Source organism: Myodes glareolus, chromosome 9 (genome assembly GCF_982192425.1).
Source record: "Myodes glareolus chromosome 9, mMyoGla1.1, whole genome shotgun sequence".
NCBI lineage: Eukaryota > Metazoa > Chordata > Mammalia > Rodentia > Cricetidae > Myodes > Myodes glareolus.
In genome coordinates this window covers 81,263,997-81,288,457 of record NC_142034.1, presented here as the reverse complement: position 1 = coordinate 81,288,457, position 24,461 = coordinate 81,263,997, and the positions used below count along the sequence as shown (strand labels likewise).

The following is a 24,461-nucleotide window of genomic DNA, read 5'->3' as shown; positions in this document are numbered from 1 at the left end:
GTTCAGCCTCAGAATTTTATTATAATTCTGCCGCACATCAGACAGCTGTTCTATTTGCAAAGTAAGAGTCATGAATATGGGTGTAAGTAAATGTCTGCCCTCGTCCATTGCTACAGCCATTCTCAGAACACTTTTGCAGAATACCATCTTATGTGGTCTTCACAGCCACCCAGAAAAGTGGGGATCATGCTCTCCATGTTTCAGATGTGGACTCTTATGCTCTAGACTTCTGAATTCACCCAAAGTTTCACAGCAGGTACCAAACACCCCAAACTTGATGTGGTTTCCATTGCCCTGCTTCACAGAGTCCAGTTGTGTTGGGCCCAGTCCTTACCAACAGGGTTCCAGGTTATAGGGATGCTTCTTCCTCAGACAAATTCTCAGCCTATGTGTGACTGTATGAGGAGGAATACAAGAATAAAAGCAGGGAACCAGAATACAGAAGATGCATACAATAGCCCTGAAACTATTTACTTTTCAAATACACAATAAGGGCAGATGGGGGTAGGTGGGGAAGGATGTGAGCCAGGGAAGAGTTCTTTGCATGCCTCTGCCAATGAAGAAGCTGTTCATTGTCTCTGGCAAACATAGTTTTCCTCATACTTTAGCTGGTGGATTTGGTTCCTCCAGGTCACCTGTGTCTTGCATCATTCTCATAGTCTCCTAGCAGTCACCTTCATGGCTTGGTTTTCCCCCAAAGCTTTGCCCCATCAAACTCATACCTGCTATCAGCTAGTCTGTCTCACTGCTAAACTGGCCTCAGGCCTGCCTACCTCACACAGACTTCAGACAGCGCTGGCCCCATCTCTGTTTATCTTAATACCCCTTCTTTCTGGCCACTGCTCCTAGAGACTTGTCTCCTCCACCTCCACTTCCTGGCCTCAAGGATAAGCCTTGGAAGTCCAACTGGCCAGCCCATGGTCAACCCAAAGATGATGGACGATCCTACCATCTGGGCTTGTGTCAGACAAAGAGGAGACTTTTAGACCCAGCATCCACAAACCATTATCTAATAATTCTTTGTTTCCCCGAAGCCCCTATGGGTCTCCTTAACTGAGGACTCCTCTGTGACTACACAGGTTTGACAAGACAAACTGCTTTTTATGTTCGCCTTGAAGATAATGGACTTGAGATTTTAATATGCAACCATTTGGGCTGGTGGAGTAGTGTAAATAGATTCATTGCCTAGCATGGTCCTGAGTTCAAACCCCATAACCCCGTAACCATATAAACTGGGGAAAGTATCATGCACATGCAACTCTAGCACTTAGAAGGTAGAGACAGAAAGATCAGAAGCACAAGGTCATACGTAGCTACATAACAAGTTTGAGGCCAGCCTTGGCTACATAAGACCTCGTCTCAATAAAGAGTTGATTAATTAAACAAATTAATCTCTGTAGGCAGTATCCCTCTCCTTAATCAGGAGAGGCAATATCTGGTGGCAGTGGCAGTTGAAACATCTTGGAAGCTATGCCAGTGACCTTTTGTAGACAGAGTCCAGGGTGCCACTCAACATCCTACGATGTACAAGAAAATCCCACAACAAAGGACTGTCCTGCCCAAACATTAATGCCAAGATAGAAATGCTTCATGTTGACCATAGACATCACTGTTCACAAAGAGTGCTCGATGGAACAGCAGCCATGAGACAACGAAGCCTTTTCCCCACCTATCCAGAAATAGGCACTGTGAGTAAGAGAAGTTGGCTCTCCCTTGTGCTATTACCTCGGACCATCATAAACTACAAGCCGCCAGCAGTCTGTCACCTGTGATCCAGAATCCTAAAACGTCTTGTATACTAGCTTTGTGGCCTTGGAAAAAAATATCAGCCTCTCTAAGCTTTAACTTTTACTCAGTGACCCAGCTAACCTTCCAGAGCCATGCAGAACCAAGTATACTCACGTAAGTGAGCATGGTTTATAGGCAGAATAAGGAAATGTTAGCATTTAAATGGATACTGAGGTTGGCACAATGGCCTATGCCTATTGTTTTAGTACTTGTGAGGTTATGGAAGGATGATCAGGAGTTCAAGGACAGTTTGAACTGCATAATAAGAGTCTGTATCCAAAAAAAAAAAAGACCATCTTTATCAATTATACATCTTACAGAGGATCAGGGCATTACTGATCCTCGAAGTTTCTTCTTCCAGCACATGGTAATTAACACAGATGCCCATAGCTAGACAATGTGCAGAGAGAGACTTTAGAGCACTCAGCCTTGAATGAGATGGCTTTATCAACCCCTCCCCTCAAGGCTCGGGGATCTATGTGGAAGAAAAGTCAGAAAGATTTTAAGATTTTTATCCCAGGGGTAGGGACAAACCCGTGGGAAAATCATCTTCCAGACACAGTGAGACTGATACACACGTAGATTCACAGAAAGCTTGACAGCAGGCTCAAGACCTACAATTAAGTTTAAACCAGACAAAAGACCCAGAATGGAGAAGACGTGGACACAAAGTCCCACCCACAAACAGGAAGCTGTTTGTCACTGATACCCACTGGGAGAGGTTGAAATGAGTTTTCTTCGGTAGAATGGCATTGAGTGTATCAACTACACTTCAGGGCAGGCCCCATGCTCAGGAGTAGTTGGCCAAGAAAAAAGAAATTCCATGCTTCTTGTTTTGTTTTGATTTAATTTGGTTTGAAGTTGTAGTTGTCGTTGTTTGGGGAGGTTAATTTTGGTTTTGGTTTTGGGCTTGTTTTTTGTTTGTCTTTGGGATTTGTTTGTTTTGATTTGGGGGCCTTTTTTTCCCTTTGGAGAAGAGAGAAAAACATGAAGTTGAATCGAGGGGGAGGGGAGAGGTTTTGGGAGCAGTTTGGGAAGGGGAAAGAACTTAGTCAAAGTGTATTGTATGAGAATTTTATACCAATAAATAAAAAAAGAGAATCATTTGGTAAATCAATAGGCATGCTGAGTACACGCATAGCATGAAAGGGCAAGTTATTTCATCAAAGATATTCTCCCACTTACTAGATCTTTGAATTTGTCACCACTGCCCCTCCTATGTGATAGCATTGCCTTCAGCTTCATTAATACACAGAAAAAGTCACAGCTCCACATAGGAAAATGAAGCATTGATGAGCCACAGGGAGAAGAAATTCAGTGTTAAGATTGCTGCTTTCCTGTTCTCACAATGGCTTTAGAATGTTAGCGTTAAAGCTGCCTGCAATCCCAGGGCAGAAGAATCAGCTAAGAATGCCATGCTGAAGGTAACATGGATGGAGTTATTCTGGCTCAGATATTTCTAGCATAAAATGGAAAGCTGACATACCTCCTGAGGTTTGAGAAACAAAGACATGTCTGCACTTAGACAAAGGGCCACCATGCAAGGGAGGGAAAGTATGCGGAGAGAGAATCGAGAGTGAAATAGCTCAGATTTGAGAAGGCTGTAGCCACCCCTGCTTACCTTATTTTACTTCCTACATCTGCCACATGATGAAAAAAGCAGGAAGATCTGCCATCTCCTATGGGTCAGGATGCTCAGCTGCTGTGGCTCTGGTCCCCAGCAGCTATGTGACAGAGGAAGGGATGTCAACCGTATCCAAAGGAAACACAGCACCAGACCTTGAAGGTCCAGAAGCCCATTCCCCCAAACTTTATCTTGCAACCAATCTGAGGATGAGACTTGAAATCTAGGATTTTTTCGGCAGAGTTCTGCCTTTAATGTGAGTAAATGAGGAATTCCTCAGAAGGAACAGTTCCTTTTTGATGGTCCAGCCTCACCCAGTCTTCCCAGAAGCAATGATAAGATTCATCTGGACATAGAGATTGGATCCCCAAAAGCAGCACTAACCTTTGGAATGGGAAAAAGGAGAAAATGGATTGTTTTGCTCAAAGTTTCTGGTTCTATTATTCTAGCCAGAAACCACACAGAGACCAGCAGAACACCGCCTGACTTTCACTCCTTTTTCCCAGGGAGCATCCTGACCAGACCAGGACTGGCTTCGGCAGTGAGAGTCTTCTGCTCCGAGGCTGCACCATCCGAAACACCGAGGTGGCCACTGGCATCGTCATCTATGCAGGTCATTGTCTCTCTGCAGTTTCTTTTTTTTCAACCTGCCTCAATACTTCCCTTTCCAATCTGTCCACTAAATGCATCTTCAGACCGTGAAAACTCACAGGGGCTCCCAGCGGCAGAGCCACACAACTCCCCATTTCTCAGCTAAAGCACACAGGCGCTCACTCAGTCCTCAGGGGACATAATGAGATGCTGAGTCCCACCACATAGGAAGAGGGGCTCAGTTCATCACCTCAATGGCAGCTTGGGGACAGAAAGAAGTACGAGCAGGTTGTCAGAATAACCCCACCAAAAAATAGCATCTCTCCCATCTCAGTTTTCCTATTTTACAATGGAAAGATAATGTGTCTACTGTGTAGACGCCTGAGCATCAAATGGCCTATCCCAGACAAGCCACCTAGCACTATATCTAGTGAAGGAATGGCTGAATGAACTTGTTACTGGGTTTTTTTTTCAGTTATGTTTCCTTTATTCACTATATGGCTCTAGATATGGAGATGTTTTCATAGCTCTACTACCATACTGAGGCAAGATAACTTGCAAGAAAAGAGGTTTAATTTAGCGCACAGTGCAGTGAGTTGTAAGGACTTGGCACGGGTATTGGCTCAGCTCTGATTAGGTCCATCTTGGCTATGTCATAGCATTATGGGAAATCTCCTCATCACACACAAAGATACTAAAGTCTTCCAGAAGAATAAGCCAGTGTAGAGGGAGGTGCTTCTCCTGGCAAACATTTATTGAGCCCCTTCTACCTACCTAGAGCGAATGAGACTCTTACTGTAGGTTAATTCCCTCCTTCATCCCCCACCACACACACACACACACACACACACACACACACACACACACACACAAAACCTTTATCCCATTTTGCAGATGAGAAGTTCAAATGCAGAGGAATCCATCTGCCTAAGGCCCCACATCCACTGAGATGAACTCCCTGCAAGCCGAGGCCAAATGTGGGCAGAGCTGAGTCCCAACTCTAGCACCTCTGTCCTCACTGCTTTGCCTCTGACCCCACTTCCTGCCTAAAGAACAGAAGAGTCTCAGAGGGTGATGAATGCAGCAACCTGCGCCGGTCACACTGCCAGAGCCCCTCACAACTGCAGCAGTGCAAACTTAATTTAATAACTGGAGCTCATTTGCTCCCACAGTTGTCACTGTTTGACATCCTCAAGGAGCTAACTCAGTAGCATTGAAGCCTTTGGCTTCGGGAGCTGGTGCACTGGTTTTCTTTAAGTTGACACAGAATAAAACTGTGAGCGGCATTTTTCACTTGGACCGCTGAGGAGTACACACAGTAATTAAAATCCAGCAACTCCTAAGAAGAGACAGCCTGAGGGCCAAGTGAGTCTCAGCACCTCCCTTGAAATTCCCTGGGCATCATGGGTTGGTGGAAGGAAGGCTCCTGACTTCCACTGTGATTCCAATATGAGCTTATTCTTTCACGTCGGACAAGTTCCTTGTACCCTGCTCCTCAGTTTCCCCAGGGAGAAAAGAAGCAACCAGGGAAACTGATAGCCTTCTAATTTGGGCATATTTTTTTTTTCTTTGAACAAGATTTCATGTGGTCATGTAGCTGAGGGATGCAGGGATGACAGATTTTGGCTCTAGTGCTCTTCCTCATGAGATGTCAGCCCCTTAGACACAAAGAAGCAACCACGGGAGCTGTGGGCACCCAGCTCAATCCTTCTGCAGGACCTTGGCATATGCATTTCCTTCCATCTAAATTTCCGATTTTCCCTCCAAGGTCATGAGACAAAAGCCATGCTGAACAACAGTGGACCCCGCTACAAACGCAGCAAGATCGAGCGGCGCATCAACACGGACATCTTCTTCTGCATCGGCCTCCTCTTTCTCATGTGCCTCATTGGGGCTGTAGGTAAGGGATGGTCAGCAAAAAGCAACACAGACACCCATTCCGATGGCAAGTCACTGTAATTCTGAGCTTTCGTTTCCTTAAAGAAGAATGACGTCTTCAGTACCTACTTTGGTGGGGTACTGATGAACGTTTCCTGAAAGTGTATGTGTTCTTAAATATTAGCAATATTGTCTATCATTGGTGGGTTGAAAAAAATCCCATGGAACACAGGTGTTCTCTGAGCATGGAAGGAGAACAGAATGAGTGAGCCACAGAACCAGTCCTTGGAGAGCCTACAGGAGGAGTCAAACAACAAAATCAAGCACTAACCCTTCCCTACTCAAAGGGGGACTGCCCATGGGTACTGCACTATTTGCCTGTCCTGGCCATGAAACTAAGTTAATACTAGGGGATTCAAAAAAAAAAAAAGCAGAAATTCAATCTGCTTCTGCATCTTCTTCTAAACATCAGGAGTCCAATTTGAATGGGTTAAGCCCACCAGTTCAGGAGCTCTGTTTCCTTCTGATGAGACCAAGGGAGGAATTGGTCCTGTCTTTGTCAGTTTCTAGAAGTTTCTTTTGTTCATTTCACTGAAAGCATCTTCCATTCTCTGCTCACATCTTCCCAGCCTTGCCTGTGGTACCTCCTTTTATAAACACGTTTGTAATTACATCCTTGAACCCACCAGGAGGATCGGGATACTCCCCATTTCGAATTTCATAAGTCAATCCCATCTGTAAATTCTTCTTTTCCTTATAAGACAGCCTCTTCCCAGGCCCACTGATGAGGATGTATCTTGCTAGGGGCGATGTGTTAGTTTGCTTCCTGTGGGTACTGTGGAAATACCAGGAAGGAGAGTCTTGCCCGGAGAAATGCCCACTTTAGCTGATTACTAAATGAGGTGGGCATTTGCTACAGGTGAGAGGTGACAGACACAAGTTCGGGAGCACAGCAAGGCCGGGAAATCTGGGGAGAGAAAGAATGTGCTTAGCCAAATGGGCGGCACAAGGAGGGTACAGAGGTGGGAAGGAGAAGGACCACAGACAGAGAAGCAGCCGGTTGTCTAGTGTATAAAAGTAATACCAAGCTCAGAAGGCACAGAAAGGAGTGAGCTAGAAGTTGGTCTTCAGAGTGGAGACAAGAAAGGGCTCTCTGTGGAGCTCTTACCCATTCTCCCCTTCATCTTTAGCCTATGGATGTCTTACAGACATCTCTCTCTCTCTTTCTCTTCCTACTTCCCCCTAATTTCTCTCCTAATTCCCCTTTCATCTCTCCTGCTTCTTCTCACAGACAAAACCTCTGGGCAACTATGAATCACATCTTCAGGGTCACAGCACTACTTGAGTAAACAATGAGAAACAGAGCCAAACTGAACACACAGTTTCTCTCCAGCTAGGGAGGTCACGCTGACCAGTCAGTGAGTTAAGTAAACGCGTAGCTCTGAGTGGTCAGGGTTCCCAGACGGAAAGTGACAGTGGCATTCAGGACTTAAACAATAAACAGTTATTTGGCTGAACCTTGAGGTTTGGGAGTACATGCAGAAAGTCCATAGCTGATAAAGTTACATCGACTAAAGTTGCTTCATGATCTGACCTTGAATCAGCAATAAACACCTGGGAAATTGGCCTCATATATTTGTCTCTAGAGGCAACCAGATAGTCATCTCTAGGAGCAACCAGTTTGCTTTGTGTATGTTCTGAAGTCTAAAATTAGCTGTCTTTGTGACAGAACACTATTACTTTCTTATGTCAGTCTCAATAATGAAAAATACCCCAGTAGTAACTCTATTTATCAAAATTACACAGCTGAGGCAGAAATCATCTTCCTGACTATCCACAACTCTATGTGTACCCAGAAGATAGAGTATTTTCATGAGATAAATACACAAGCAGTAGGAATAATACCCATAGCTGTTTTTATTGGTACATGAGAAAAATTACAGAAACAAACAGTTATCTACAACTAGTGACCCCATGGACTTACCAGGTGGGGCTCCCTATCAGAGAATCACTCATCTTGTAGATCGGCCTGTTGAACACTAGCTGTCATCTGTTGTATACCCCCATGCCTCTGGCACCCCACAAAGAATCAGGAATGATCAAAAGGAAAAACTCATAAGCCCAGACACCCTGATGGCCCCAATCCAAAGACAGCAATGATGTTTGCTTTCAGCCTTATTCTGAAAGTATCACCATCTCTGTATTTGAAAAGATGATACCTGAAAGGCAAAGGGAGAGATCTAGTCTGTCCACGTAGTGAGGACCCTGGGACTCGTCTCAAGGTGGCCAGGAGTTTATACTTAATGTACCTCACAGGCGAGTCTTGCAGCTTTGCGTAAATGGGTGAGTCACGGCTGGAAGGGCAGTCCAGGAAGATCAAGGAGATCACAGGAAGGACACAGCCACTCCAACCCTGCCCACGTGACTGCAGGAACTATGCCTCCATGTTGAATAGAGTTTTTAGGCATGCCAGAACTGAAAGTTTATTTAAGATCACTATGTCTCCAGACCAAAAAAAAAAAAAAAACAAAATAAGTTAATGATTACACAGCCACACATAGATAAGGTGCCCAGAATTGGCTTTACAAGTTCTCGAAAATGATAAAGAGAGAACATTAATGGAGGAGGAAGGCAAATTCTCTATTGCAAATAGCAACTTTTATGAAACAGGACTCTCTGGCCCCCTCATTAAAGCATAGACTTTGAAGAGGAGAAAGTCCTCCCACAACAAGTATGATTCCAGGGTTCCTTTGGTTTGATAACAATGTGTGTCTTTTTGCTTTGTCCACCAGGCCCTCCTTCAAACACACACACTTGCCAAGGCTCCAGGCCCCCTGTGACCTCTGGTTTACCTTGCAGCTTCTCTGCTTTCTCATTTTAGGCCCCCTTCTCTGCACATGTCTTCTGCTGTATACTATCACCATCAAATTATATCAAATCTGTAATACCTGTTTCTTCTGAAGTGACTGTGAAGAATTTGGTCGAGCCTGGGAGGAGGGGTCTTGGGGCAGGATGACATCTTATGGTTCTTATTCTCTAAGGTTCCTGCCTTGAAGCTAAGAATTTTTTTAGTGAGGATTTACTCTACATCACAGTCCATCACTGAGGGAAAACAGGGCAGAAATCTAGAGGCAGTAGCTGAAAGAGAAGCCATGGGAGAATGTTGCTCCCTGGCACCTTCCTCGTGGCTCACTCACCTGCTCTCTTATACCATCCAGGACTACCTGCTCAGGGGTGGCATCACCTCCGTAAGCTAGTCCCTTCCACATCAACGAAGAAAATGTACCACAGATTTGTCCACAGGCCAACCTGGTAGGGGAATCTTATCAGTTGCGGTTCCTTCTTCCTTGATTAAACATGACACAAAAGTAGTCAGCACAGTAATAAACACAATGGATTGTTCTAGTTTCACAATAACCCCATAGGTTAGCTATAACTAATTAACGGACAAGGACGTCCACACTCAGATGCATCTGTAGCAGGTGCTGGATGCAGCCCATCTAGCCTTATCCTGTGATAATGGGTGTTGTCACCCCTTCAGCAAATAAGGGAACACGGAGTTCAGTGTGCATGTGCTGTGAGTTCTGTGTTCTCTCCCAGCAGACCGTGCTCCTCCATGCTCTAGCACACACCCGCTCAGGGCCCTTTAATCAGAGTCCTTTCCTTAGTGGGGATTTCTCAAGAATGAAAACCAACACTGATCCGATTAGTAATTATTGGGTGTAGGAGGGAAGAGTGGGAAAAGATTGGTAATTAGGTAGATGAATCGATGAAAGAATGAGTAGATAGTAGGAAAACGGGAAGGCAGGTGTGTCAAGACTACCCAGCCACACACTTCTTACAATAAAACTGAACAGTATACATTCTACTAAACTCCTATGTGATAAGACTCCACCAAAATATTGGTAATCTTCATATTAATCACTCCCCGTAAAAACAGACTTCGTGTCCATCATTCTATCAAGGGATTCAAGGGGCTGAACCGTGAAGAGCTGAGTACACGAAGAATCACTGCCACACTAAAGGAAAAGACAGGGAGCAGGAGCAGCATGGCATGGGGAATAAGAATGGGATTTTCAAAAACCCTCCTGTGTCCAGGTCATGGGTACCTAGACAACTTAAGACTAAGTAAAGACTTAGTCTCACACCTAGTTTTGTTTCTCCTCAGGACATGGTCTCTGGAATAGGACCTTTGAAGAGCATCCTCCCTTTGATGTGCCAGATGCTGATGGGAACTTCCTTTCCCTTGCTCTTGGAGGCTTCTATATGTTTCTCACAATGATCATCCTGCTTCAGGTAAGCGCTCTCTGGCCTCTAAAGCTTTGGAGAACAAAGAAAACTAAGTGCTAGCCCCAGAAAGAAGTAATAAGGACAACATAGAAAGATAGTTATTGCTTCCTGGTATGCTTGCCAAGTATTCACATTGGTAATGTCAGGACAGCCCCTTAGAGAGCAGTAGCAGAAGGTTGAGAGTGAGATTGCAAGTCACCCATGTATGTCCCTTTGCCAGACACAGCATAGTAAAAACCCTAAAATTCAAGAATAAGGGAGGGTAAATAGCACAGAGAGTTACCAAGGGCTCTCCAGTCCTAAGTGCTGGCTGGAGACAGAGTAAATGCACAAGTTAGTGTTCTAGCATTGGACAGAATTCGATAGATAGAGATGGAGAAGAACAAAGTAATGAGAAAAACATAGTCAAGACCTACAAACTGTGTAGTAAGAGAGGAAGGGCTGCTTTTCTTTAAATAGTTGGGCTCTATAAAGAAACGCGGCTGATGAAAAGTGAGAAGTTGTCGTTTCATTTGCTGAAGTCCCGCCTACAGCCCCTGTCCTTTAGACCTCTGTTCCTGACTGGTGAACTGTTTTCAACCTTCCATTCATTGGCGCAGTTTGATCCTTCCTAAAGGGAAATCAAAACACACCTCTTCTCTGCGTGAACCCTGCTGGTAACTCGTGTCTGCTCCGAATCAAATCCAAAGTCCTTATGGAAGCCAGCGGGGCTTTAAACGACCTGGACCTTGACCCCCACCTCACCTCCTAGAGCTCTCCTCCTCCATTCTTCCTGTGCCATACCTGCTGTCGTTTTCTGAACACCCAAACCCCTCCCACTTCCCAGAATTCCCCTCCCAATGTGATCCTCACACCCTCATCTTTCCAATCTCTGCCCAAAGGTCATGGAAATGAAAATCCACCCAGTCTATGACTCGCTGTTCTTTCTGATGTCCTTTACTCATTTCATGAGACAGCCACATCCTATATATTGACATGTCTATATATTGTCACTAGACTATGAGTGAGTTCTTTAAGGCCAGCTTTGTTCTAAGAGCACCCATTTCCAAGACTTGAAACAGTGTCCTACAAAAGCAAGAGCTGGTGAATATCTGGCACTGGACTAGTGAACACAATCAGCAAAAGGCCCGAGCACCTGCAAAGGTGCCTGTGACCCTCCAATTCGCAGAGATCTGAGGGCTCGGAGGTCTCTCGAGAGTGGTGCTGAAATTCATGTACTCCATCACTCTGCCAGTAAACAGCGAGTGATGCCTGCCTGCCTCCCACCCCAGACACTACAGAATGAAGAGGCGTATCTCCACTTCATACTCCCTCCCACCAAGAATTCCAAGGGAGTCCTGACACCACTAACTTTTAATTTCTCAGGAAAAGTCATGCTATGTGCTCTCCTCAGCTTTCTATCAAATGCCTCTGCTGTCCACTCATGAGGGTCTGGGAGCAGGGCTCAAGCTGGGTTCTGACACAATGTGAATCCATCTCCCCGCAGGTGTTGATCCCCATCTCCTTGTACGTGTCCATTGAGCTGGTAAAGCTTGGGCAAGTGTACCTCCTTCATAACGACCTTGACCTTTATGATGAAGAAACTGATTTGTCCATTCAATGTCGAGCCCTCAACATTACCGAGGACCTGGGCCAGATCCAGTACATCTTCTCTGACAAAACAGGGACACTGACGGAAAACAAGATGGTGTTCCGGCGTTGTACGATTGTGGGCCGCGAATATTGTCACCAAGAAAATGGTATGAGAGCCCACAAGCACCCTGCCCTCTCAGGATGACAAGGACACTCTCCTGACTCCCCACAGCATTTCTGTAACACTTTGGCAGGTTGTGCCACCCCTCCATACAGCACAGTATGTACACATCAAGGATGGGCTAAGAGGAAAAGTATCCCAACTGTATATCAGTTACAAAGCCAAGGCTTAGGATATATCCTGCAACCCTAGTCCTGGGTCAGGACAGCTCTAGATCTAGGCCCAGGGCTGAATTTGACACATTCAGAAAATGCTTTCCTTGTGAACAAATGCCTTAGGTTTCACCAAATCAGTGTTTTGGTTTAGAATGTGAAGTATACGATGGTTGGATGGTTGGACTACGTTTTGTAGTCTAAAGTAGAATTGTATTAGTACACACACACACACACACACACACACACACGCACGCACACATGCACACACACACACACACATGCACACACATGCACACACACACACATGCACACACACATGCACACACACACGCACACACACACGCACACACATGCACACACAAGATAGAGAGGAGGAAGAGATATTATAGATAGCCCTATCCCCTTTGCTATGGCAATCACTCACCATTTACACGGGAGCTTCGTATTTCTTTTTAATAATATAACAGCTGTTACTTCCAAGCAGCTCGCTTAACTCGTCACTCCCACATATTACATTACTAAAATCTTCAAAACGATCCTGAGATGGTTACTTCCTTAACACTTCTAATTAAGGCACTGAAGGTACAGGTTGTAAATCAAAACACAAGCCCATATAACTTTCTCCAGGCTTAGCAGCCCAGTTTCAGCTTTCCATAGACCTCTCCTGTGTTCCACTCCAACCCCTGAAGTCCAGCACCACCCCTAACTACAGCTCAGCCGAGATGTGACAAGATCCCTTTCTTGCAGCCAAGCGACTGGAGATGCCAAAGGAGCTGGACTCAGATGGTGAGGAGTGGACCCAATACCAATGTCTGTCCTTCCCACCTAGATGGTCCCAGGACCCAGCAACAATGAGAAGCCAAGGAGGTACCCAGCCTCTGAGGAGGTCCCAGAGTGCCCGGGTCCCCATCCAGAGCCACTCTCGGCAAAGGTCTGTGGGACGCTGGGAGCCCTCACAGCCACCGGTGGCCTTCAGCAGCTCAATAGTAAGTCCCTACCTTTATTCATTAAATCATAACCAAATTATACAAAGAAGATGCGAGAGAAGGTTCTAGAATATATCAGAGCCTCTATAAGTTCTTATTAGCTGGAGGTTTGGGGTGTAGCTTGATTGAAAGTGTGAGACCTCTGTTCCATCCCAGCACCTCACAAACCAAGTAAGATACTGCACACCTGTAATTCCAGCACTTTCGACATAGTGAGTCTGAGGTCATCTTGGGCTACATGAGACCCAGCAATTATATTTTTAAAGACGTATAAAGCCTGGAGGGCTCTCTAGATGGCCCCTTTCAGTCCCATGTGGAACCGTAACTATTTTGTCAGCATACACAATTCTTGTTAGTTCTAAATGTGCAGCCTTTGGAAATTGAGAATTCTGTCTTATTTTCTCCTCTTCTGAAAATGGAATTAGCAATATTCCCTGTTCTAATCCAGTGTTTCCTCATAGCAATAATTCGCTTGAGTTAAGAAATCCTTACCGCATAGGCTGGATCAGTCCTCAGCTCCCCAGAGCCCCTCCCTACCTCATTGGTCATGATCACAGCTGAGGGCCAGCAGCCTCCTCCTTGTGCGTACTTTTCCAATTACACAGCTAAAAGAAACAAGAAATATTTGTTATGTCTGCACTTCCATAAGCTAAAAAGACAAAAGATATGCCTTTAAAGCTCGGTGCATTTGAAGAAAGAAGAAAGAAAATATTTGAGTAGTAATTAAAAAGGAATTTGAAAGAGTTGGGAAGTGAAAAATAACTATCCAAATTGCCAGGCTGCTTCCTCCCCTTAGGTTAGTCCCATAGTTCCAATGTAAGAGTTCGTCTTTGGTCGGTCTTTTGTCCTTCCACATGTAGCATGAGGGCCGGCTTGTTGGGGTTTCCGTCCCCCCCCCCCCCGGTACCCCAACAGCCGGCAAATCCCAAAGAGAAATTACACACAGGACTCCATAAGGTTATAAACTGATTGGCCCATCAGATCAGGCTCCTTATTAGTCCTTGTAATTTACATTAATCCATTATCATTATCTATGTTAGCACATGGCTCCATACCTTTCTCAGCTGGGCAAGTTACATGTTGCCTCTTCAGTGGTCTGCGCAGGAGTGGCGGAGGGACCTTCCTCCTCCGTAGCCTTATTCTATTCTCATTGCTCCGCCTCTACTTCCTGTCTGGTTGACCTGCCTATGCTTCCTGCCTGGCCAATCAGCGTTTTATTAAAATATGATTGACAGAATACAGACAATTCTCCCGCATCATCCACATTTGATTCCTTCAAAGCCATTGCTAAATATCTAGTTAGCAAATGAAGATTCTGATTTCATTCCTCCACATTACACAGCACTTCCTTGGGTCAAGGCCAAAGCCAGAGCCTTCTGAGTCCTGCTTTATTCCTTCCTCTACACATACTCCCAAATTGTAGAAAATGCCACAGGGTGGGACTGCAGAGATGGCTAAGCAGTTAAGAGCGCTGGCTGCTCATAGAGGACCAGAGTTCTGTCCCTGGCACACAACAAGCCACCTGTGCCTCCAGATGCAGGGGATCTGACATCTCCTCTAACCTCTGTGGGCACCTGCACCCACATGCACACAAATATAAGAATAAAATAAATCTTTGATCAAATTTAAAAAATAAAATGCCATAGGCAACCACAGCCATCTCAAAGCAGAGGCAATAAAAGTGCTATTATGCTATTAGAAAAGGAAGATTTCTGTAGTAGGAGCAGTGGGCCACTTCCCGCCACCCGCCTCCCAGCTAGCTTTACCCCTGAATAATTACACAAAAACTGTATTCTTTTAAACACTGCTTGGCCCATTATCTGTAGCCTCTTATTAGCTAACTCTTACATATTGATCTAACCCATTTCTAATAATCTGTGTAGCACCACGAGGTGGTGGCTTACCAGGAGGATTCTAACCTGCAGCTGTCTCGGAGAGGAGAGTCATGGCAACTGCCTCATTGCCTTCTTCCTCCCAGCATTCTGTTCTGTCTACTCCACCTGTCTAAGCTGTTGTCCTATCAAAAGCCAAGGCAGTTTCTTTATTAACGAATGAAAGTAACACATAGACAGTTAACTTTCCTCCATCAAATTTCAAGTCAGTTTTCATTAAAATTTTAATTTCTGGCAACACACACATTGTGGTGTGTGCATGTGTGTGTGTGTGTGTGTGTGTGTGTGTGTGTGTGTGTGTGTGTGTGTGTGTAAAACACTTTTCAGTCATGGTATATATCGATTGTATATGGCTGGGTTTTCCTTTTAACCTAACAAACTATGGAGACCATTCTCTGTGCTGCTGTCCGGGTCTCCTAACCGGAGCTGTGTTCTCAAACCGTGACAAAGCAGGGGTGCTGTGAGCCTGTGTTCTGGGTGGCTACATCTCTAACTCAGGGGTGAGGGCAGAGCTGTGTTTCTGCTCTGGCCTTATCTCGGTTCACAACATGGGACAGGAAGTAAGATACGTCAAGGAAGCTTATTAAGGACTAGTGCTCCTTACAGACATGCAGGAGAAGGGACCCACAGATGCTCTGTAAGACAATCACAGGCTTTATTATTCCCTTTCCGTGTTATGCCAGAACAGAACAGTAGGAAGCGTACATGATCATATCTTTCCCTTCTTTAATTCTCACACTGAATGGAATGCTCTTCTCCTAAATTTTTCTGTGAATATTTTTTTCAGTCTCATCGGACCCATTCTATATGTCTTTTGGCATTTCACAGTTCTAGTATGACAGGCATTGTCTGTGCCTAATAATAGGTGTCCACACTGCCAAGGACACAAGGAGGGAAATTGGAAGCTTTTGGGCAGCATTGAGGTAGACACCATGACGATTCCCTGCCCCTCGCTTAGCCTCACAAATCGCAGGATCCCAGAACCAGGCAGTAGAGATTTCATTTTTAGACATTTTCATCTTAACTTATTTTATCCAAGATGATCTCAAATTCCTGGGCACAAAAAAACCCTTCAAGCGAGTATAAATTTGCTGGAGGGCCCTCAGCTGATGGCAGTGGGTGGGACGTACTAACCCCAAACTGTCTCCAGAACCTAGGCTATGGTCAGTGCTCTGCCCTGGCTGGCAGTGTCAAAAACAAGTTCTAAGTTCTTCCCTGAGCAAGAGGGAAAGTGGTTATGGAATTAAGACTCACTGTTTATAGTGTGGATAGTACAGGCAGTGATACGTTCTCTCTATGAATAGCTAAGAAAGGCACAGAGGAGTCAAGGACCTGGGATTAGTAACACACCGTCTTTGGGTAATTGTTCAGGAGGGGGCTGGACTGGAAGTCTGACAAGGTAGGTTTGCAACTATGCAGTTTGGCTTGCTAATATGCAGTGTGTGGTTACTCCTTTACATAAAATGTTACCTGAATGTTTTTCAAAATCAAATAACACAATGCTTGTGCTGACCTCAAGATCCCTTCCAGCTTTAAATCAAGCACACCCAGGCCCAGGTCTCCATCTCAACTCCACTCCAGATGAGTTTATTTGACACTCGGCAAGTCGAATGAACTGGAAACATAGCCGTCCCTTTCATTCAAATAAGGACAATTCTGGTTCATCACAAATGCTAAGCGACAGACTAGTATGTATTTTAAGTGACCTTTCTAAAGAAAAGCTGTTTTCTTATTTTACATCGTGTACAAAAAATGTGTTTTATATAATATTGAACTTTCTCCCCTGAGAATCTACTACATGTTGTCTAGGGATGTGAACTTAATAATTTCTAGTGACTCTAGATGCAGGCCAGACTGAGAATCTCTCTAGACAGACCTCTGACATCCCCTGCTTCCCCACTAAAACAGTACTCATGTGGCTCAGATACACACTTGAAGCCTTGACTGAAGGGAGAGGTTTGTGCTGTCTCAAAAGTTGCTTGCTGGAGCTGAAGAGATGACTCCATGGTTAAGAACACTTACTGCCCTTGTAGAGGACGCAGGTTCGGTTCCCAGCATCCATATGATGACTCACAGCTGCCTGTAACTCCTGCTCCTGGGAACCTAATGCCCTCTGCCCACTGCGGGCACAGCACACATGGTACGCATACATACATGCAGGCAAAACACTTATGCACTTAAGATTAAATAAGTATTTTTTAAGATGCTCACTGGCCTCTGATCCTGCGCTGGCTGTCGTCAGGTTTTAAAAGATCACCCTAGAGGCCTGGTAGTTCTCCAGAGGTCTACCTCCATCCATTTATGAAGGATTGAGGCTTGTTTAACATGCAAGCCTTTTCCACCCTTCTTGGTGCCTTCCTCCGCCTGCCGTCCAGCATCTAGCCAGGCATAAGCACCTCTAGGAACCCCCCCTTCTCTACCTTCCCTTTGAAACTGAGTCAGGGCTTTGACTCAGAAACTCCCAAGATACCAGGACTTGACAGCTGTCTACCAAGCTCCTTAAGGGCCAGCTATTGGTTTTTCTGGCCCTTGGGTGCAAACCAAATAAAGCAAGACTCAATAGTAGCAGCAACAATCAAACCTGGGTTTGCTTGTTTGTTTTCTTTAGTTACCAAACACAAAGCAGCACCAGTGATTATCTCCTAATTGCCTGCTATAAAACTGTGGTTTTAAGGTGGGTAATATACTTATGAAATTGGCACATGCCCAGCCAATATTTAATAGCACTGACAGATGGAAAATAAAGTGCCTTTTGCCCTGCTCTGAAAGCAGCCAAGATTTAAGCAGTGTCCAAGAGCCACCTGCACGTTTTCCAAAAATCATTAAACCAAGGAACATCTTCCTAGTCGTGGGGTGGAGCTGCCCTGGGCCTCTCCAGGCACTTCCAGCACTTCTGTGGGTGTGTCCCCTTCCCTGACACCTCCAGAGAGAATGCAGTAGAAGCAACTGAAGGAGGTGCCTAGGGCAGCTTCTTTCTTAATGATTCCTCTATAAAACACTCTGACTCTTCCTACACATTGGCAGAGCAGCCAACATGGCTGCTGCCTCTGAGAGGTTAGATAAGTATCCTGATTTCATCAGGCAGACACATAATCTTTCTGCAAGTATGTGACTACATGGGGCAGTACTGTCCTTAACCCCTAGGCGCCCAAATGAAAGGGAGAGAACTGTCAGAAAAGTCCTTCTTAGGTAGCCACAGCAAATTTTCCTTCTACTTCCATGTAGCTTGTTTTAACAATCTGGGTGAATATTTAGGTTTTCCTGGTTCTTCATCCAAACTAAATATCATCAATATTGAAACCCTGGGACACATAGATCACCACCTAAAAAAAAAAAAAAAAAAAAAGAATTCAGCCTTCCTTTCCCAGCAACCAGAAAAGCCTGTTTGCGTGCTGTTGATACCAATATAACATATGGTTAGGTATTAAAAGGGGATCAAAGGCCACCTGGTGCTGTCCTTCATCCCCCTTGCTCAGAGGCCTGCATAACCTTTCCAGGGGAACCTCCCTACACAGAACCTTCTATGGAACACACACACACACATACACACATACACACATACACACACACATACATACACATGCATGCTTTGACCAGAGAACTTTTGGACTTTGCCTTTATTCTATTTTCATGTGTGTGCCTGTGTTCATATGCAGGTGTACACGTGTGTGTCCACATGACTGTGCATGCGTATGTCTCTCTATGTGTTTGTATAAGTACATGTGGAGACCCAAGGTCATTGTCAGAAATCCTATTCAATCACTCTTTTACCTTACTCATTGCAGTAGGGTCTGTCAATCAAACACAGAGCTCGCCATTATGACGACTCTAGTTAGGCAGCTTGCTCTGGGGGTTCCTTGTCTATCTGACAAGTCCACCTAGTGTTTACATGAGAGTTAGAGATCTGAACTGCAGTCTTCACACTTAAAGAGAAAGCACATTAATCACTGAGCCATTTCCCCAGCCCCGACTTTGCTAGTTAAAAAATAATAAGAAGAAGAAATCCTGGAGAGTGTTTCCTATGTGCAGGCACACATGTATAAATTCAGCACAGAGCAACCTCATTCTTTTTTAGTGGCTATTGGAGCGTGTTGAAGAGTTGAACTGTCTTGAGCTTCTGTGTGTGGCAGGCTTTTTAAGGTATTTATTTTTAGAGCATAATTGCTAATTTGGAGTGTTGGTGCATTCCTAAGTCTATTAACTGTTTCTAAGATGTTATACCATTTCTCGTGTCCCCCAGCAGCAAATCTGCTTCCTCCATGCTCTGTCCACTGTATGTGTGGCAACTGTCAGCATTTTTAAAAAATAGCCTTTCATTCATTTGGTCAGGTGATCTTTCAACATTAGCTAACATCTATTCAGGGTGGATACGTAGCTAGACAGTGGGGATACGAAGTCTCATAGGGCAGTGGTCCCTGGATTTGGGGATTTACAGCCTAATGAAGGAGCAAGTGGGATACAGATGACTATTTCTGGGACAGTAGGTACAGATGTGTTCGAAGAGATAAGTAGAGGGCAGCACCATCTTCTTTCCAGCTTCTGGAGAGCTTCCTGGTGAAGCTCAAGACAACCAGGGAAATTTAAGCAGTGCCCGTCAGCTAATGAGGAGCAGGTAAAGAACGCAAGTTGTTGCAGATCTGTGGGAGCAAGGCAGAGCATTTGGAGGTGCTCACCTGCAACTGGGAAAGAAAGTGCAAGTTGTAGAAGTAAGGAAGGTGGAATCACAAGAGGAGCCATGCCACAAAAGGGTTACTTGCAAGCTAGGGGCCAAGACACCTATGTCTGTCTTCCACTGGCTTAACGGACATCTGTATTGAGAAGCTGCCATCCCCAGTGAGTAACAGTGCGAGTTGAGTGGCTTCTTATCACGTATCCAAACCAGCCTAGCCACTCAGTGAGCTCCGTGTTCAGTTAAAGCCCTGTCTCAAAAATTAAGGTTTTTTTTAAAACCTTAAAAATTGAGGAAGACACTCATCTAGGAGGACCTCTGACCTCCACACATATGCATGTGTGAGCATACACACACACACACACACACACACACACACACACACACCAGCAAGGAGAATAGCAGAATGGAGGCTGCCTACTTTCCCCAGACTTCAGAGTGGGAAAACATCCCAGTCAAAAAGGAGAGGCAGTCAATCACTGGGCTACTGTACAGTACACACTTCTGCTGTTCAAACGTTGCTCTTGAACCAGCAGCACAAGCCCTTCCTGTGAGCTAGTTACAAATGCAGGTGCCCGGACACATTCCAGGTGGCCTGAATTCAAACCCAGTTTGGAAAGCACCAGTAAGACATTTAAGAGTCCAGGCTTGTAAATCAACAAGAATGAGAGTCAGGATCCTGGCACAGGACTGGAGACCTCGGACAAGTTATTTCCTTTTAATGAGCCACTTTCGCCTCACAGTCAAAACAGAAAGTGACAGCAGCTGAGGCAGATGATATAAAGAGGGTACTTAGCAAAGGTACCTGTTATCAGCAAAGATAATCTAATGATAACAGCTTCCCTTCCTGTGGGCCCTGAGCACACACAAGATTTGTTTGCTTCAGATGACTAACAATAGAGGGAAAGCCAACCAGCTGAGAGCCTGGATACCACAGAGCTCTAGCGTGAAACACCCATAAGTGGTTGCCATACATTGTATTTCTTTTCAGAGTTGCCAGGCACTGGGGAAGGAACTGCCTTTTTCTATGTATTTTGAGGGACGAGTTCCCAAATGCTCACACACCACACAGAAAAACAGTGGGCCAGAGCACAGAGCACCCTGAAGAAATTGGCTGGACAGACAGACACAGTGACCAGGCAAAAGTTGATTGACATCTTCTCCCAGCACCTTCAGAAGCCTTTCATAATACACTGCCATGTGATCAAGTGGAAATGTAGTCAAGAACAGTTTTAACAAAGAAGTGTTAAGGGCCAATGAGATGGTGCAGCAGGTAAAGTTGCCTGCCACCCACCCTGACGGCCTAAGTTCGATTCTTGGGAGCCACATGGTGGAAAGAGAGAAATGACTTTCAGAAGCTGTCCTCTGACCTCTGCTCACAGTACCCACAGATATTCACAAACACTCAAAAACTAAATAAAAATGAAAAAAAAAGAGTTAAGAGTACATCAGCAGTGGACAAAAACAGCGTGCTCTAGAAAGGAGCCACTCAATATTCTGCATGTCCATAACCTACAGGCACTGGGGACACATCAGAGACAAGCCTCTATCCTCATGACGCTTGCAGACTCAAGAGTACCTAATCAAGAAACAAGAGCCTGCTAAGCGATTCTGGCTGTGTGATCATGTGTGATCAACCCATGATGTGGAGCATCTATTATTTTTCAGGAAGAGAAACACTTCCATGGTCTCTGAAACTGCTGAGAAGGCGGGGTTTGATAGGCAAGCCAGTCTATTGTATCTGGCGTGCCAGACATTAAAGGCTCCATCCAACTTTCACGAAGTCCCAAAGGCCTCTTCCTTCTCATGGAGGATGTATTATGTGGTATAGGAATGAAAGAAAGGAATATTCTAGCCAGGTGGTGGTAGTGCATGCCTTCAATCCTAACACTCAGAGGGTAGAGGCAGGCAGATCTCTGTGAGTTTGAGGTCAGCCTGGTATATAAGAGCTAGTTCCAGGACAGGCTTCACAGCTACAGAGAAACCCTGTCTCGAATATATATATATATTCTAGAGTCAAACTACCAAGAATCAACTAAGGAAGTACTAAATACTTCCCTCTTTAGGTGAGGCACTAAATTTTGCGAGGCAGTTTCCTCTTTTAAAACAGCACCCAGAAAATATCAATACTAATAGCAGGGATACATTGAGATGGCGGGTGTACTGGGGTCATATGAAATACTACATGGATAAGAGCTCTCGCTCTTATGAGAAATGGGCTCCATGTTTGGATGGTGTTGGCTACTTTGGCTCCAAAACTTTGGAAGGAGTACTAATGTAATCCCTGTGCCACAAGCCCTGGACAGAAGATGCTTCACCTTTTGTACAGGGATCTCACCTGTGATTTGGGCTTCACCCTATCTTGCTAAGAACCAGTGATCAAATCAGTCCACATCTCTGGGCTTTGGTTAAGACTGGATTACATTCATCTCGACATAGACGTGGGACAATCTGTGGAGTCCTAGACTTGGGGAGGTAGAAAACACTTCATAAATGTGAGCTACTTTTAGAAGCACAATATTCAAATGCAGAGAAGATGGATGGCCCGTATTTCAGAGTGACAGATCAAATGGAAAGTTTGACAAAAAAAAATATAAAAAATTGGAAAGTTATGGATCAGCCTCAGTTCAGAAAGTAAAAAAAGTAAGGAAAAGAGAAAACAGGTCACTTATCATCTCTGCTCTCTCTCGAAGAGTCAGGATTCTTGGCAAAATCCTTGGAGCATTTGCTAAGCAAAGCTGGCAGTACTATTTAGTATGGCTTGACAGGTCAACAGCACCTTCCATCCCATAATGACCTCAGCTATGCCTTGGCCTACTTCCCTGACTCTTCTTACGTGCTTGGTACCCGTGGGCAGTCCCAGAGTAGAATTTGCTTTTGTGGTTTGGAAAAGTTTTTGGTGAGTTAGAGAAACTCTAATGGGCAGGTGGCACTTCTGTGGGCATTCAGATCTAGGAGGGACTCTAAAAGGTAGGAGAGGATTCTTAATCTAGCAGGTGTCACCAGAGTCACAGAAGGAAACTGAGTGTCCGAAATGCAATAGGGACCCCTAGGGTCTGCTGAGAGAAAATCCTGGAGATGTGCATGCGAAAGAATGTAGACGCAGGAGGAGCTGATGATGTGAGCAGCGGTGATCTAGAGATCTTTCTGAGAGTCAAAAGTTGCAGGAAGAAAGTAATGCCTTGGGTAGGTGATGTGCACGTGAAGAGCGAAAGGAAGAGCAGAAAGGCAGGGATACTGGTCTAAAGTGGGTGCAAAAAATACAAAGTTGAGAGTTGGAGGCTCCAAGCCAGACTGTACGCAAGAGGAGTAGGGAGCAAGTCGGAGGAGATGCTAGATGGGAAGAAATGGCAGCGCCTGGCAGCTGATGGTTCCATGGAGCTGATTAACAATGAGGACTAGAACAAAAACACAAGCAATGATCCATCCAGTGAAAGGGAAGAATGTGTTGGATGCAAGACAGCGGGGAAGATGGAGTTATCTTTATCCTAGACACGCAGAGCCTGCTGGGAGGGACCTCCCTTCCCAGTCCTTTCAGGAAAAGATCTCACTTGGACTTTTTTCCTTCCAGGAAAAAGATGTGACTCCAGATAAAAACCTCCTGAGCAAGGTGAGGGAGGCTGCCCTGTGGCTGGAGACCTCAGACAGCAGACTTGCCCAGCCTTCCCATTCTACCACTGCCTCCATCGCTGACTTCTTCCTTGCCCTGACTATCTGCAACTCTGTCATGGTGTCCACAACCACTGAGCCCAGGAAAAGGGTAAGAACAAATGATGGCTGGGATTGCGGGCAAGGGAGAGAGAAAAGTATAAAGGCAAGTAGGAAAAGAAAACCCCTGATCCAAAAGACATGACCCTTCGGTGCCAACTATGCATCATCAGTCCACCTCTGCGAAACCCGGATCAGCCATGTGGTCTTCCTAGGTCTGTTCCCCTCTTTGTCAATTAAAGGGGAAAAGTTACACACCAGCTGTTTGTGTGACTTCCAACCTATCACATGTAAGGCAGATAATGAGCAAATATTTATTGAGTCGTTGACTGTGTGCCATCCCATGCTAAACACTTTACCTACATAACATCTAATCCTTACAACCCTGAAACGTGGTGTGGGATATTTTTGGATTTAACAAGCAGAGTCTGAGGTTTTGCTATCTAAGGAGGTATGATTAATATAGAATTATCTGTGTGGCTCTATTATGGTTCCCAATAATACCATATCATACCTGCATCTGTTTTTGTATGGGGATTAAAATTAATTAGCTTGTGTTGTGTGTTATGTTCTTTTCTTAGAAATAATAAAGGCATGTGGTCATCTATATGAAGTTAAACAATGAAATCTACCGAGGGTAGTTGGGTCTTCAGTAATCCACAGACCCAACCAAGCTTCCTACAAGTCACTGATAAGTATAATGATTTGGTGCAACTTGTGATTATAAAACCAAGAAAACAGAATTCAATATACTATACCTTCCTCTCATTATGCCCAGGTTTCAAACCACTCAGAAACATCACCTCCTGATCAAGCATTTTCAGTGACACATAGGAGACAGGAAGCATTATATAAAGCAAAATAGCTATTATCAGTAGCTATTTTTGAGAAGAACTATTTTGGAAAAGCTAGCATCCAACTTCAGTTTTCAAGCTAATGAGAAGGCTTCCGCTAGCATATAGCTCCGAGCAAATGCCTGGACCCGGACTCAGAGTCTCGGCTCTATTACCAAGACACTGGACTATCATGGCAAACTTATCCACCCTCTGGGTGCCTGGGTCTCACACCCATACTGATGGTAGCCCTTCGAATTTCAGGGAAGATTGAAGGTGACAATTCACACTAAT

General features: G+C 44.8%; 1 protein-coding gene across 4 annotated transcripts in view; it reads left to right on the top strand.

The window, feature by feature from the left end:
* Atp10b (ATPase phospholipid transporting 10B (putative)) overlaps window positions 1-24,461 on the top strand; it is a 289,706-nt gene that overhangs the window by 227,673 nt on the left and 37,572 nt on the right. For all 4 annotated transcript variants that reach the window (XR_015003547.2, XM_087910707.1, XM_085694856.2 and 1 more), the window contains 6 exons: window positions 3,919-4,025; window positions 5,772-5,903; window positions 10,050-10,177; window positions 11,658-11,910; window positions 12,827-13,065; window positions 23,198-23,386. Coding sequence is in view for 3 of the 4 variants with exons in the window: in XM_087910707.1 (XP_087766833.1) it covers window positions 3,919-4,025; window positions 5,772-5,903; window positions 10,050-10,177; window positions 11,658-11,910; window positions 12,827-13,065; window positions 23,198-23,386 (1,048 nt within the window). In the remaining variant the exon portion in view is untranslated. The remainder of the gene's footprint in view (window positions 1-3,918; window positions 4,026-5,771; window positions 5,904-10,049; window positions 10,178-11,657; window positions 11,911-12,826; window positions 13,066-23,197; window positions 23,387-24,461) is intronic.